Source organism: Coenobita brevimanus, chromosome 98 (genome assembly GCF_032717465.1).
Source record: "Coenobita brevimanus isolate Jiangsu-jjx chromosome 98, ASM3271746v2, whole genome shotgun sequence".
Lineage (NCBI taxonomy): Eukaryota > Metazoa > Arthropoda > Malacostraca > Decapoda > Coenobitidae > Coenobita > Coenobita brevimanus.
The window spans coordinates 14,143,635-14,158,601 of NC_137051.1; the positions used below are offsets into that span (position 1 = coordinate 14,143,635).

Consider the following 14,967-nt stretch of genomic DNA (forward strand, 5'->3'; position numbering starts at 1 on the left):
CATCAGTGTAGCACGCACAGTTTGTTTTGATCACGAGATTCGCTGTATTGCTTTTCCACAGTACTGTATTTGAGGCGTCTACCGGCAGAGTGACGTAAGCACCAGGGGATTATTTTCGAGTAATTAAAGCTTAAATTTGAAGAATGTGTACATAAAAGGTATAAAGAAAAAACTAATGTTGTTTTATATTAATGTAATGCTCTCAAAAAATGCAATTTAATGAATCCATTGTTTAGAAAAAATAACAAACCAAAACCAAAACCAAACACACAAATGCACCCCTCCCCATTGGAGGTCATACACAAAATATTAACATGGGTTATAATTATGTGATCCAAATAAAAATAACCATAAAAACTAATAAAGTGTGAAAGTTTTATACTAATAATGCAATTTCTTGATTTTTGATTAATTTTTATATTGTAAATTTTTAATTAAAAGCACTCAAAATGGGCAGAGGACAGTGCAGCCAAAAACCACGTGCGAGGTTTAGGGAGACACTGGTGGGGGACTGGCTCAGGCTGGGGGATAGTACTGAGACGCGGCCTCCCAATGGCTAGCCGCTCGTGGCCCGTACGTCCCTCTGCCATGTGGGAGCAGACTTCCTCTATGGGTTTTGAAGGCCTAATACACACAATGCTTGTCCATCTGCCAGCCAGCCATAAGGGTCCTTTTTGTATGCAGCTTTATACAGGGAGGATCTAGAAGGCTCCACCTACATATTGGCGGGAATAACTCACCATCGGCCATTTTTGACGCATACATCACTCTGCTGCTAGACGCCTCATTTGTAAGTTAAATATTGACATTACTGTTCTGGTAAGTTTATGAGCAAATACTATTAAATAACGTTAAAGAAAGAAATAAAGTCTTCTAACCAGTTTACCAGATAGGCGTCGGAATATTGCCTTTTTTATTTGTTCGCTAAAGATTTGCTGAACTGCTCTTCCACAGTATTGTATTTATAAGTTACATATGTACTGTTATGATATGTACTTGTAAGTTAAAGCACTTAAATAAAGTTAAAACATTAAAATAAGTCTTGTAACCAGTTAAGCTGATTTACATGATTACCCATGATTGGCAGGTTCCGAGACAATTCACCGTCAGACAATTCCCCATCAAAACACGAACAAATCCCCATTAGGACAAATTGCACCCTGGATGATTCCCTGTCATTCTGTAAATATATTTATTATTAATTAATCAATATTTCAATAACTATATTTCAGGGGAATCCATTACAGCCTATGTTCAAAGACGTAGGCTGTGGATATTATTTATTTGTTACACCTTTAGTCAATAATTAACTTGTTTCTTCCTCGCTGTAGTCGCCTTTGAATTATATTCTAACGTCACCCATAGCTGTCTTCATTCATGACGGCGTATTGTCTTGTTACTATTGTGACAGCAAATTGACTTGACAGCGAATTGTCCTGAAACCGATCGGCGTTGGAATGTTGCCCTGGGTTTATGTATTTGTATGTTGAAGTTTTGCTGTGCAGTACTGTATTTGTAAGTTATAACATTAAATAAACCTTCTACCACTTAATGTGCTTCATAATGATTATCAATGAGAGATAACAGCAAAACACCATATTTAGGGGGTCTAGGGAGCAAAATGAGGAGTACAGTAAGACCTCACTACAACAGACTTCACAAGACTGAAATTCGCTTTTTTCGGAGTCAAAAAGCCTATCGGAATTTTTTCTTATTTATAGGGAAAACTCCGAAAAATCTAGAAGCAGTCTGGACTGCCTAACCTCAAGCCGGGGTGGCCATATTGTCCGCGCGGTTTGTGTGTTTGTGCGTCAGTTGGTAGTGGGCTAGTGGCGTCACCATTGTTCCCCATTGCCCTGGCCTCATCATTTCCCTGGAAGTCTCTGATATACTGGTTGAGGGTGATGAGTGATAAGTGAAATATACAAAGTAAACATCTTTAGTTTGTAAGACTGTAAATATTTTAGTGCATAATGTGTGCGGCACAGTATTTGAAAAGTCTTTAAAATTAAGTTATGCCAATAATGTACTTTCAAAATGCAAAAAATTAGAAAAGGGGTTTGCATTAATATTAATATTTAAATATATTCAAGACACCAAACAAGGCCAGCGATTTGTGCGTTCGTGTGTCAGTTGGTGGCAGGCTGACAGCGTCACTATTTGTTCCCCCATGCCATGCCTCAGTCAAACCACATCATTTCCCCGGATGTCCCTGGTATACTGCTCGAGGGTGATAAGTGATAAGTGAAATACACAGACAAAGTGAACATCTTTAGTCTGTAAGATCATATAAAATAAGGTGTATAAAGTGAACAGTATAGTATTTGAAAAATGCTTCAAATTAAGTACACCACACGGCACGCAAGGTACAAGTGACACCTCCAGTCCCCACCAATAATTCATCTCCTGCCAGTAAAGACACCCCCACCCATAATTCATCTCCTGACAGTAAAGACAATCAGGAAGATAATTCACTGTTCCTTGATGATAACCCTGAAGATAATGAGTAATGATTTCAAAGGATTTGCTCTGAAGGATCCTTCACCAAGTGCTGAATGATGATAAACACTCGGCCAGGTGGAATGGTAGAGTAGGGTGAGCCAAGTGAGTTGGAATGGTTACGCAAGAAAATATATATATATATATTTTTTTAATGAGTTATAGTGTCCAACCCTTGCTTAAATTTTACTGTGTTATGCAGTAAATTATTTATAGTGGCATTTGAGAAAAGTTATATGGCAAATGGGATAGTGCCTTGAGTTAGAAGGAACTGGTGGGGGTGAAGCAGGATGGTGGCCATGATGCTTTTCATGAATGGAAATATCTTCTTTTATGTGTTACATATGGCCTTTATCGAGTCTAAACCTTGCTAAAATTATATTGTGTTATGCAACAAATTATTTTTAGTGGCATTCTAGAAAACCTAAGGGGCAAAATGGATATTGCCACAAGTTAAGAGGAACTGGTGGGGTGAAGCAAGATGGAGGCCATGACACTTCATGTATGAAAAGATCTTCCTGTGTGTGTTACATATGGCCATTATCGAGTCTAAACCTTACTAAAATTATACTGTTATGCAATTAGTTATTTATAGTGGCACTTGAGAAAGATTAAGAGGCATATGGGATTTTGCCCCTAGTTATATGTGTTATGCAATTAATTATTTATAGTGGCATTTGAGAAAGGTTAAGAGGCAAATGGGATTTTGCCCCTAGTTAGAAGGAACTGGTGAGGGGGGAGAAGGATTGTGGCATAACACTTTTCATGTATGAAAATATCTTAGCAGGGAGAAGTTCATGTGTTGCTTTTTTTTGGAGTTTCGCTTTTTTCGGAAGGGCTTGGGCCGCAATTAGTTCATTCTATTGAGGTTTTACTGTAGTTAAAACTTATGCAGTTTCACGCCAAACATGCCACGGTTGGAACGAAACCCACGTGTTCACGGCAAGCTTGCTGTATCTAGAGAAGGGAAAAAAAGTGTATGCTGCCTTCATGGACTTGGAGAAAGAATATGACAGAGTGGACAGGCAAAGTATGTGGAAGGTATTAAGAATATATGGAGTGGATGGGAAATTGTTGTGTGCTGTGAAGAGTATGTACGAGGGAGCTAGGGCTACGGTGCGAGTGGATGGTGCGCCGAGAGAGGTCTTTGATCCAAATGTTGGACTGAAATAGGGATGTGATTCTCCATGGCTGTTTGATATATTCATGGATGGGGTTGTTAAGGAGATGCAAGGAGATGGGGGTGGCTCTAATGAATGAGGGTAATGTGTGGAAGATTTCGGTGTTATTGTCTGATGATGATACAGTATTGTTGAGTGAAGATGGATGGGAGTTGCAGGGTTTGGTGATTAAATTTGGGACAGTGTGTTAGAAGAGGAATCTGAAAGTTACAGTAAACATGAGTAAAGTTATAGTGTTTGAGAGAAATGAAGTCACAGAATGCACAGTGAAGCTGGATGGTGAGATATGGAGAATGTGAGTGCATTCAAGTACTTGGGTAGTGTGATGAGTAAGGACAGAAGTTTTGGTGATGAAGTGCTCAAAAAGGCACAGCAGGGAAGGAAGGTTGTTGGTTAACTGAAAGCAGTGATGAGAAATAGGGAGGTGAGTATGGAAGTTAAGAAGTCACTGCATGATAGTATTGTGATCCCTACCCCGACACACGGAAGCGAGGCATGGATCTTGCTAGAGGGGAACAAGTCAAGAGTGAGAGCAGTGGAAATGAGATACCTGAGAAGAGCACATGGAGTGACATGGAGGGATGGGTTGATGAATGAAGAAGTTAAAGAACATTGTGGGGTGGACGTGGATGTGACTGAGAAAATAAGGAGAAATACACTGAGGTGGTTTGGACATGTGGAGAGAATGAAGAATGAATGATTGACTAAGAGGGTGTATGTAGGTGAAGTGGAGGGAGGGAGGGAGGAAGAGAGAGGGGGAGACTGAGGATGAGATGGAGAGATGGAGCTGAGAGGTATATCAGGGAGGAGGGAGTGAGTTGGGGGGAGGGGAGTCAAGTGGTGGGTGACAGCAACTTGGAGGCATTTTGTCTGTGGCCACCCTTTGTGGGATTAGGGCATTGGGCTATAGATAGATAGATAGATAGATTTTATGCTTCCTATTATTCACCCAGTGGGAAGGATGTTATGAGTATTAATGTGATTAATAATGTTTTAAAATATAAAGGTATAGTACAGTTTTTTATAACTTCTTTAAAAGCAAAAATCCAGTTAAAAAGGCTACAGGAATTTTTATATTTCAGTGTAAATTATCAGTACATTTTTTTATATACCATTTTTTTCACGCTCGCTAAACAAACTTAAGATTTCCAAGTAACAGCCGAATATAACAGTAAATTCCTTAAACTCTATCAGCAATAATTTAAGTTGTGTATATTATCTAACTATATAAATTTTGCTGAAGATTAATAAAAAAAAATGTAAAGAAACTGAATTTCTGCTCACAGCTCTTGTACCATCAAAAGTAAACTTTATGCCTAAGTCAAACCATTGATGGAATACCACCATTGTGTTCCACTGTGTATGCGTGTATTTACACTCACAAGCTCATGCCTGTCCGTCACAGTTCCTTGACAGGAGACTGCTGTCTAGGTATTTGTGTCAGGCTTCATTCTAACGGAAGTGATATAATATTATAGTATAAATATTCCACATGTTTAGTGTAAGGGTTTTACCATTTATGACAGTCAATAGAATGTGAGATATGATAATACCTTTCACAAACAACCATCATTACAAGATTAGTTCACACCTAAAATGGTGGAGAAATTAGTGTAAGAGTCTAGGAACATGAAGTAAAACAAACATTTATTTTTCATCGTTACACAGCTGATTCCGATACGATTTTAACTGGCTGCCGATTTACAGCACTACTTTCGTGTATGACAGACAGAGCCAAGCTGAGCCCAATGATTATTTTCAAGAGAAAAACGATGCCAAAAATAAGGCTCCCAGATAGAATTTTTTTTCACGTCAATGAGAAAGGGTGGATGGATGAACATGGAGTGAAACTATGGACTGAGCATATGTGGTGTAGGTGACCTGTTGGCTTGCTAAAATGTGGTCCTGGTTGTTTCGGCCATAAGTCATTTAGGCTGTAACACCCAAACTGGAAAACACCTGAAATTGCCTAACAACCTAAACAACATGGCCTAACCTAACCTACTTGGACATTATGGCCTGAATGATTTACGGCTGAAACGACCAGGACCAGCTAAAACAGTGTAGCCTGATTGTAGGTGACATGTTCTAAAGTCATTTAACAGAGGAAACAAAAACCTACGTGGTGAGAAACAACAGTGACATTGCCGTTATTCCTGGTGAATTAACTTCAGTCCAACAACCATCTGTCTGTCTAAATAAACCATTCAAAGACCGCATCTATGAGCAATGGAATGAGTGAATGATCAGTGGTAAAGAGTAGCATACAAAAGGTGGGAATATGCATGCTCCAGGTCTGGATGCACTGTCTGATTTTATTATCAAACAATGGTTTGATAATTTGTGGAAACAGTCATCAACTCTTTCAAGAAATGTGGAATATCCAATTCAATGGATGGCATGGAAGATGACATATTATGGGCAGATGAAGAAGAGAATGCCGATGCCAAAGCTACATCTTTGAATTCAGAGTATGAACCTTTCGACAAAGAACTGCAAACTTTAACCCAGAAATGATGATGTCAGATGTGGACGATTCTGATTTTGATGGTTTTTAATCACCAGCAGTTGATGTGATGACTTTAATAACATGTAACTTTCTTTCAACCTATTATATAAAATTCATGGTAACATGATTTTAAGCTTTTAATACACTATGAGTTAATACTGGAATATTAAATGTATAACCCATTTAGATATCGGAGGAAGCACATGCAGTCCAGATAGACTGTAAAACCCACAGAAGAAGCTGGTTTAAGGTAAAACCTAACCAAAGGCCGAGTTGTTTGGCAAGGTGTTAATAGTATCATGTACTATTAACATTCACTCTCATCTTAAATGTCAGGACCGACTGCCTAGCTCCGGGCTCCTACGCTCCTCATGGGGCAACGTAGGATTGGATGATGGATGGACTATTAACATCTTGCTAATCTTTCCTCTCCTCCATTCTTCTTTCCTTCCATCCTCTTCTGTTTTTCATTCCTTCATTCTTTCCTCGTCCATCTGCCTATGGGTGACTTTACACTCCCTCTTCTGTCATTCTTGCCTCTTCCTACTGCTATGAACGCGACTCTACACTGAGTGACAAGCGAAATGGTTTCCTGTACACCAAGAAACCATTTACAATGCTGGGTGGTAACCATTTAACCAAATCATGGCACCTGGTAGTTTAGTGGGTAATTAAGGTGCTCCAATGCGATTGAGCTGGTGCAGGTTTATATCCAAGAGGTGGTTGGGGTTTATTGCTCATGTAATGCCACTCAGGGATGAGTGAGGCTAGTCATTCTCATCTTACATGTCAGGACCAACTTGTCTGTCCCCGGGCTCATACGCTCCCCATGGGGCAATGTAAGATTGGATGATGATGACAATAATATCACTTCACTGGTCAGTGGTAAGAGTGATAAAGGAATGAGGTTACTGGGGCAGCAAGCTCTGAGTGTCTAAAGAGTTGGGGCTTGTCTTAAGCACAGAGTATACCTCTAAGCCCACATTTTGTATGGAAGTACTGGGGGTAGTCTTATACACAGCTTGGCCTTAAACACCGGCAAATACGGTATGGACCAAGTTAGTGTAAAATGGTAGTTTATATCTTTAGTACTAGAATATTTTATTGTATTCATTTATTTTCAAACACGTGCTTGAAATCCCACCTCAGGGGTATCCTTGGATATGACTGATTATCGGCTTAAAGGACCTGGCTTTCCCCCAATTGGTCTATTATAGCAAGGGTCTACTGTACAGACTTTGTACCCTGCTCACAGTTTCTGACTACTGGCCTATTAAGAAACAATGATAACTGTTTATGACTTCATATCTACATGATACAACACTAATGGACAAAACAATAGCACTGCAAACTTGTGCCCGCAAAACAGAATGTTGTCTTTACATGGCTAAAAATTACATTCAGAAAACTTATTTGAAACACATTGGTACTGATGAAATTATATGCATGTTTTAGAATTATACATCTACTGGTCTTACACAACTAAAACCCAAGAGCATAACTTTTGTTGACACTAACCATAGTCGTCATGAGGTTGGCAAAGGCATCAGTACCAGGAACGAGGCCTGGCAAAACGCCCGGCGCTGGCGCAGAATTTCCAGTGGATGTGGAAGAGGATGAAGTGGTGGTGGTGGTGGCCGTCGTCGTGGCAGCGGCAGTGGTGGTGGATGACTGTGTGGTGGAGGGGGTAGTGGAGGGAGGCTGACCCATCCCTGGAGGCAGACTAAGGCCCATAGAGGAGAAAAGACCTGGGGAGGTCTGACGCAGCTGCTCCAAACCACTCTGTATCTGGGCAACTGCTGCCAGTGCCTGATATAAATATGCACATGCACAAGACATTAGACATCACACTTTCCACAATACTGTGTCAATTAACCAACACGTAAGCTTTTATATAATGAGGTCAGAAAGATTACAAATACTGTATATTAACACAGTACAAAACATAGTTTTATAGTTTTCTGTCAGGCATAGGTGTGACGCCACCAAACCAAAGCATCCATCTAACTCTTAGTACCAGTAAACATTATAATTCTATCCCAAATTTGATCATATTTTCAGAATAATGGAATAAAATATGCAACAGTATTCTAATGAAATACTTAACAAGCTGGTAACAAAAAAAACAAACAAAAAATAAAAAACACATGTACAGTATCAGGATACATTCACCACATATAAATGCCACTTATGGACTGCAAAGACTGACCTGTGGGTTTGTCATAAAGTTCTGGACCTCTGGGTTTTGCAACTGATTCAGGAAGGTTGGCAGCATCGTCCGTAGCTGTTCCTGAAGTACTGGGTTCCCCGCAAACAAAGGATTTGACCCAATGATTTGCTGAGCGAGTTCAGGGTTGGATGACAAGTTCTGAAAAAGCAAAGCCATGAGACTCAAAAATAATACAGTATCATCATCATCATCATCATCCGGACCTCCTATCCCACCCTAGGGCAGGGTGAGGAGTAACAATGTTCATACAGCCCAAGTCTGCCCAATCCAATGGGCCACGCTTCCATTCACTCATCACTCAAGCCTCCGGAATCTTAGCTCTATCTGATACGCCAAAAACTTTCACCATTCTGTAGCTTCACGTAAATGTATCCAATAGAGTTAATCATGCACTTCTTCTCACAACGTTCATCTAGCCAGCCCGATCTCTTGTCAGTCCCCCAACTTACCGACTTTCATACCTCTCTTCCTCACACACTCATTCACCATATCCTTCCACCTTCTTCTTGGCCTACTCTGCCTCCTCCCTCCTTCAAATTCACTCAGATAAACCTTTTTCACCACTCTATTGTTATCCATTCTCTCCACATGACCACATGATCCCAGCACACTCTCTTCGATTCTAGTGTCCACAGACTTCCTCACTCCACATCTTTCACGAATCACATTATTTCGTATCCTATCCACTGTACTGCAGATACATTCCTCAGCAGTACCATGTCAATTGTTCTTATTCTTGACTCTTCATTTTCATGCCACACCATAGTCTCATATTCCTATCTTAAAGTTGGCACCAACACTCATGTAAGCCTCATGCAGCTGTAACACTCAAGTCTCTGTTTCTTACCAAAGCCTTCATAGCACCAGCTACTTTCCTTCCGTGTGTCATCCTACTTTCCACTTCTTTGGCACATTTTCCTCTCTTTTATATCATTGTACCCAGGTATTTGACTCTCTCACCAGTTGCGGTTTCTTCATTCATTTTAACATCGCACTGGGAGTCACCTTCTCTCTCAATAATCATCACTTTACTCTTTTCTACATTTACTCTAATGACACGACGCTCACAGACATTAACAAACTCTGCACTAGCCTACCAAGTTCTTGTGCGGTTTTTGCAAGTAGTACTGCATCATCAGCATACAGCAAATTTGAAATAATCCATCCATCATCATTCATTATAAACGCCATCTCTCTCTCCATTACTCGCGTTTTTACTTCTTTCATCATCCCATCCACATAAATATTGAACAACCATTAGAAAATTACACAACCTTGTTGCATGCCCACACTGATCATGAAACATTCACTTAGATGCCCATTTACCCTTACACATGCTTTACTACCATTATAAAAACTCTTGTCGGCACCTAGCAGCTTACCATCTACATTATACAGGCGCAAAACCTTTCACAATCCTTTGTGTCTACTTTGTCGTATGCTTTTACCAGATACGTGAATGCCATAAAGACCTTTTGGTCCTTCTCACAAGCCTTCTCCACTATCTATCTTACTGCAAATATTTGATCCACACATCCTCTACCACTCCTACAGACACCCTGTTCATCACTCACAAGAACTTGTGGTATCTCTCTTACTTTCTCTATAATAATTCTTCCATGTAACTTCCCTACCACACTCAATAAACTTATGTCACGATAATTCTTGCACTCACTTCACTCACATTTATTTTTGTACAAGGGTACAATCACAGCCTTTTTCCACTCTGCTGCCACAGTTTCACTCATCCATAACTTTTTACATACTTCCAGCAAGCACTTCATTCCACTCTCTCCACTAGCCTTAATCATCTCCACATACACCTCATAAACCTCAGCTGCTTTCCCATTTTTCAGCTGCTTCACACATAAATACAGTATATATATGTATCTACCTATCTATCTATTGCCAGATGCCATAATCCCGTAAGGGATGGCCATCTGACTTTGAGTTATATGTTTCATGGGGAGGGGCACTAACCCTCCACCAACCCACTTGTTGACAAGTAGGGAGCACGTATGGTTTGGTTATATGGTTTTACTACCCAGCATTGTAAATGGTTTCTTGGCTTATATATATATATATATATATATATATATATATATATTTCTTGGCTTATATATATATATATATATATATATATATATATATATATATATATATAAAAGCATGCAAACAATAAGCAGTGTGTGTGAGCTCTCAGAATCTGGAAACACTTTACCTCATGATATGACACCTGAGGGTCAGGTCAGAGGTTTAATCAGCATCACTTTACTAGTACTGTATTACAACTACCCCCAACATCAGACCTTATCATACACTAAACAAGAGCTTAAGGAAATGGCATGAAATCTATACATAAATTACTGTAGTTATGTCAGCAATGCCACTCACATGAAACTGTACAGCTGTCAAAATTACTAAAAAGTCTTATGAGTTTCCTCTTGATAAAGCAATCATATGGAAGCCTTTTTTTTTTAATACAAAACTTTTAAACCACCACCTCACTCTCACTGCACCCAATGAATACAACCAGTGTCATCACTCTTGTACTGGTACAGTACTTTTATTCTCACGCCACCAGCACCCCAACAACACCACTCCACCACCACTACCACCCTCCACCTTTATTATCCTTACTCATCACACTATCCAAGTGCTTGAAAGGGTACAACAGGGAAGAAAGGTTGCTGTTTCTTTGAAAGCAGTGATAAGGAACAGGGAAGTGAGCATGGAAATAAAAAAAAAGTCGCTGCAGGACAGTATTGTGATACAAACCTTAACTTACCTATGGAAGTGAAGATTGAACCTAGCTGGAAGGACACAAGTCAAGAATGAGAGTAGAGGAAATGAGTTACAGTATTTGAGAGACGCATGTGGAGTTACATGGAGAGAGAGACTGACAAATGAGGAAGTGAAGGAGCATTATGGTGTGGATGTAGATGTGATAGAAAGTGCAAGGAGAAATACACTGAGGTGGTCTGGCCACGTGGAGAGGATGGAGATCAAAAGCCTAATGAGGAGAGGGTATGTGAGAGAGGTGGAAGTGGGGACAGGGAGGGGGAGGCCAAGGAGGTTATGGAGGGATGGAGTGGAGATGTATATGAGAGAGGATGTGTGTGCCGGGAGTAGGGCAATGAAATGGCATTGGACAGGGTGATATGAAGGCACTTTGTTTGTGGCCATCCATTACGGGATTGAGGTGTCTGGCAATAGATACATAGATAGATAGGCCTTTATAATCACCTTCACTCCCATATCACCACAATGATCACTGTCACAAAAATACTTCATTCACTCTGACACAATCTCCACGAAAACCATCCTTACATAATAAATACGGTATCAACACCACCAGAGGTAAAACCAGTATCTCCGTAAAGGAGGATGGCATACTTTTAACCCAGACAACTGTGCTAATTGGATACTGATTACAAGCACTGATGTTCAGCACTGCAGTACTGCACCATTCTAAAACATATTTTATGCAACCAGGATTCAAGCCAATGATACAGATTTAGCTTTTATATAGCCTGTACTGCTTACATAACACAAGCACTATAAATAGCTGGTATGTGTCAGATTTGGCAATAGGAAAATATTACAGAAAAATATTGGGTACTGTAACTGTAGTATTTTCCAAGAAACAAAAGCTTTAGTATATATGTTTCGAAAGGTGAGTCTATGATTTCAAGTAGTGGGAGAACAGGGGTGGGGTGTTCACACACACAGCAGTTCTGGAGCTGAGAGGGGGAGCGCTTAGAAAGTGATGTCCCTCCTTAGCTAGAGAATTATGTGTACATAATTCTCTAGCTAAGGATGGGACCACTTTCCAGACATGCCTTTGGCTCTATTACGTCGGATAGTAGAGGGATTACTGAATATATATATAAACAGTAATACAGTATATATATATACAGTATATATTTATACGTATATGTATATATATGTTATATATGTACAGTATATACGTATAAGTATACATATACATATATATATATATATATATATATAGATAGATAGATAGATATACAGTGAGTCCTCGACATACAAAAGGAATAGGGACCAAAAAAACCTTTCGTAATCCGAAATTTCACATATTGGAATGATTTTCCCCACTGAAATATAAATATAAAGGGGGGTATGCACTCCAGGACCCAATTGGACCCCCCTGCTAAAACTTTACCCCTCCTATTTAGAAGTATGCAATACACGTATACAGTACTATACTATTGTACAGACAAAAAAATAAAACATACAACTAATTACTGTAGTATTAGTACACTGTGCCGTTACATATATACCTGTGCTGCAGCCGGAGATTCATGTCATTGATATGGTGCTAAGTCCATGCGAAAGCTGTGGGTCCTCGTGGCTTGGCAGGCAGCTGAAGATGAAGAGAAGGAGGTGGCCATCTTCTTGTACATTTCCTTTTCCTTCATCACAGTCCCAATGGTTGATGGTGCAAGGCCTAAAGCTTGCCCAATCTCCAAGACTCCCTGCCCCTCCTTGTGGCATCGTATTATGTCCGATTTCCTCTCAAGAATGAAAGTATGATGCTGTTTCTTCTTTACACCTTGTTCCCCGGATGCTGGAGATGATGCAGGGCGCTTGGGAGGCATGGTGAAAATACGAAAAGGTGAAGAATAGCGAAAAACAGCGCAACGTACAGCGAAGCTGAGAGGAAAGGACAGACGTGACTCGACTGGGAAGCGCGCGAAAATGTGTTTACCAGAGACGGGGTAGTTCGTTTTCTCGCTACAAGCAAGTCAGGCACTGAGTAGCACGCCCATTTTGAATTTTTCGTATTTCCTCTTGTATCGTTTTTCGTACCATCGAGACAGATACTTTCGTATTGTGGAATTTGTCCTACATTTATCGCTTTCGTACCATCGGAAATTGGTACTTTGAGTTTTCGTATTTCAAGGACTCACTGTATATATATATATATACAGTATATATATATATATATATATATATATATATATATACACATGAGGTGGTACCCAAAAGTTCCAGAAATTTGAACAGAGGGAGCCAACCGTTTGCAGTTTTGCCTTTTGCCACTAGGAAGAGTCAGCAGCACCCCTTGTGCTTCACTGTGGCCCTGGCTGTATATGTGAGCAGTCGCGTTGCTGAGCTACACTTACAGTAAGACCTCACTACAACGGGCTAAATGGGGTCGATATCATTCCGAAAAATGTGAAATTCTGACAAAAGTGACATTCGGACTTCCCCTGCTAATCTGGACTTTTTCTGAAATATCAGACATTAGTCCGGATTGCATGAACGGTTTTTAAACTGTTTTGGCTACCACTGCGGTACTGCACTGTGTTATAACTTCACTACATTAATCAAATGGTATAACATATATAACAATACTGTACTGTACACTGATAAACATGTTTTCATTTACCTTATTGTGGTGAACAAAGTTGAAGTGGTCAGGCAGTCCAGGCTGTTTCTGGCTTTGTCCGACTTTTTCCGATAAACAGGAATTTAGTCCAGTAGCTCCTCGAGTCTGATAAAAGCGAATTCCGGACTATTGAAGTCCGTTATGTGGAGGCTTTACTGCACTATTATAACGTGGTGTGTTGGTGGTCTAGCAGTTTTGCAATGGCCGACCACACTAAACAAAGAACCTGAATCAAGTTCTCCTTCAAGATCAACAAGACGGCTGCAGAAACTTAACAGTTGCTTCAGCAAGCATTTGGTGACAATGCCACGTCCCAGAGCAGAACATTTTTCTGGTACTGTACAAGCAGTTCAAGGAAGGACGAACATCTGTTGAAGATGATGACCGTTCTGGACGACCATCAACGGCAACGACAACAGTAAACTTCAGAAACGTTTGTCAGTCTATCCTTGCAGATCGTAGACAAACTATCCATGATGTTTATGATATAGCTGGACTGTCATACGGGAACGTGCAACGGATTTTGTCGGATGTGTTGGGGATGAGATGGATTGCTGCAAAATTTGTGCCAAGACTGCTGAGTGATGAGCAAAGGTACATCGTGCTGCAGTTTGCATGGAGCTCAAGAATCAGGTCAAGGATGATGCCACCTTCATCTCAAAGGTCATAACTGGTGATGAATCATGGGTTTATGGTTATGACTCGGAGACAAAGCAGTCATCGCACTGAAAATCTCCCAATTCACCGACGCCGAAAAAAGCAGGTCAAGTTCGCAGCAATGTCAAGTCGATGTTGATCATTTTCTTCGAAATCCAAGGGACTGTTCACAAGGAATTCGTCTTACCCTGTCAATCTGTCAGCAGAAAGTTTTACTGTGAGGTTTTGCAGCGGCTAAGGGAGAACATCCAGAACAATGGAAGAACAAGGACTGGTCCTGCATCATGACAATATCCCCGCCCACACATCACTTGTTGTCCGGCACTTCCTGGCTTCCACTAACATGGTAGTCATTCCCCACCCACCCTATTTGCCTGACCTTGCCCCCCTGTGACTTTTTTCTGCTTCCCAAGCTGAAATTACAACTGAAATGGCGTTGATTTGACTCGACTGTGGAGATCCAGACAGAATCACA

The 14,967-nt window shown here is 40.3% G+C and overlaps 1 protein-coding gene across 3 annotated transcripts in view; it reads right to left on the minus strand.

Moving 5' to 3' along the window:
* Nucleotides 1-14,967, minus strand: part of Ubqn (ubiquilin) — a 109,564-nt gene that overhangs the window by 35,395 nt on the left and 59,202 nt on the right. For all 3 annotated transcript variants that reach the window (XM_080283674.1, XM_080283675.1, XM_080283676.1), the window contains exons 7-8: nt 8,399-8,557; nt 7,708-7,998 (exon numbers count right to left, since the gene is read on the minus strand). In XM_080283674.1, coding sequence (XP_080139800.1) covers nt 7,708-7,998; nt 8,399-8,557 — 450 coding nt within the window. The remainder of the gene's footprint in view (nt 1-7,707; nt 7,999-8,398; nt 8,558-14,967) is intronic.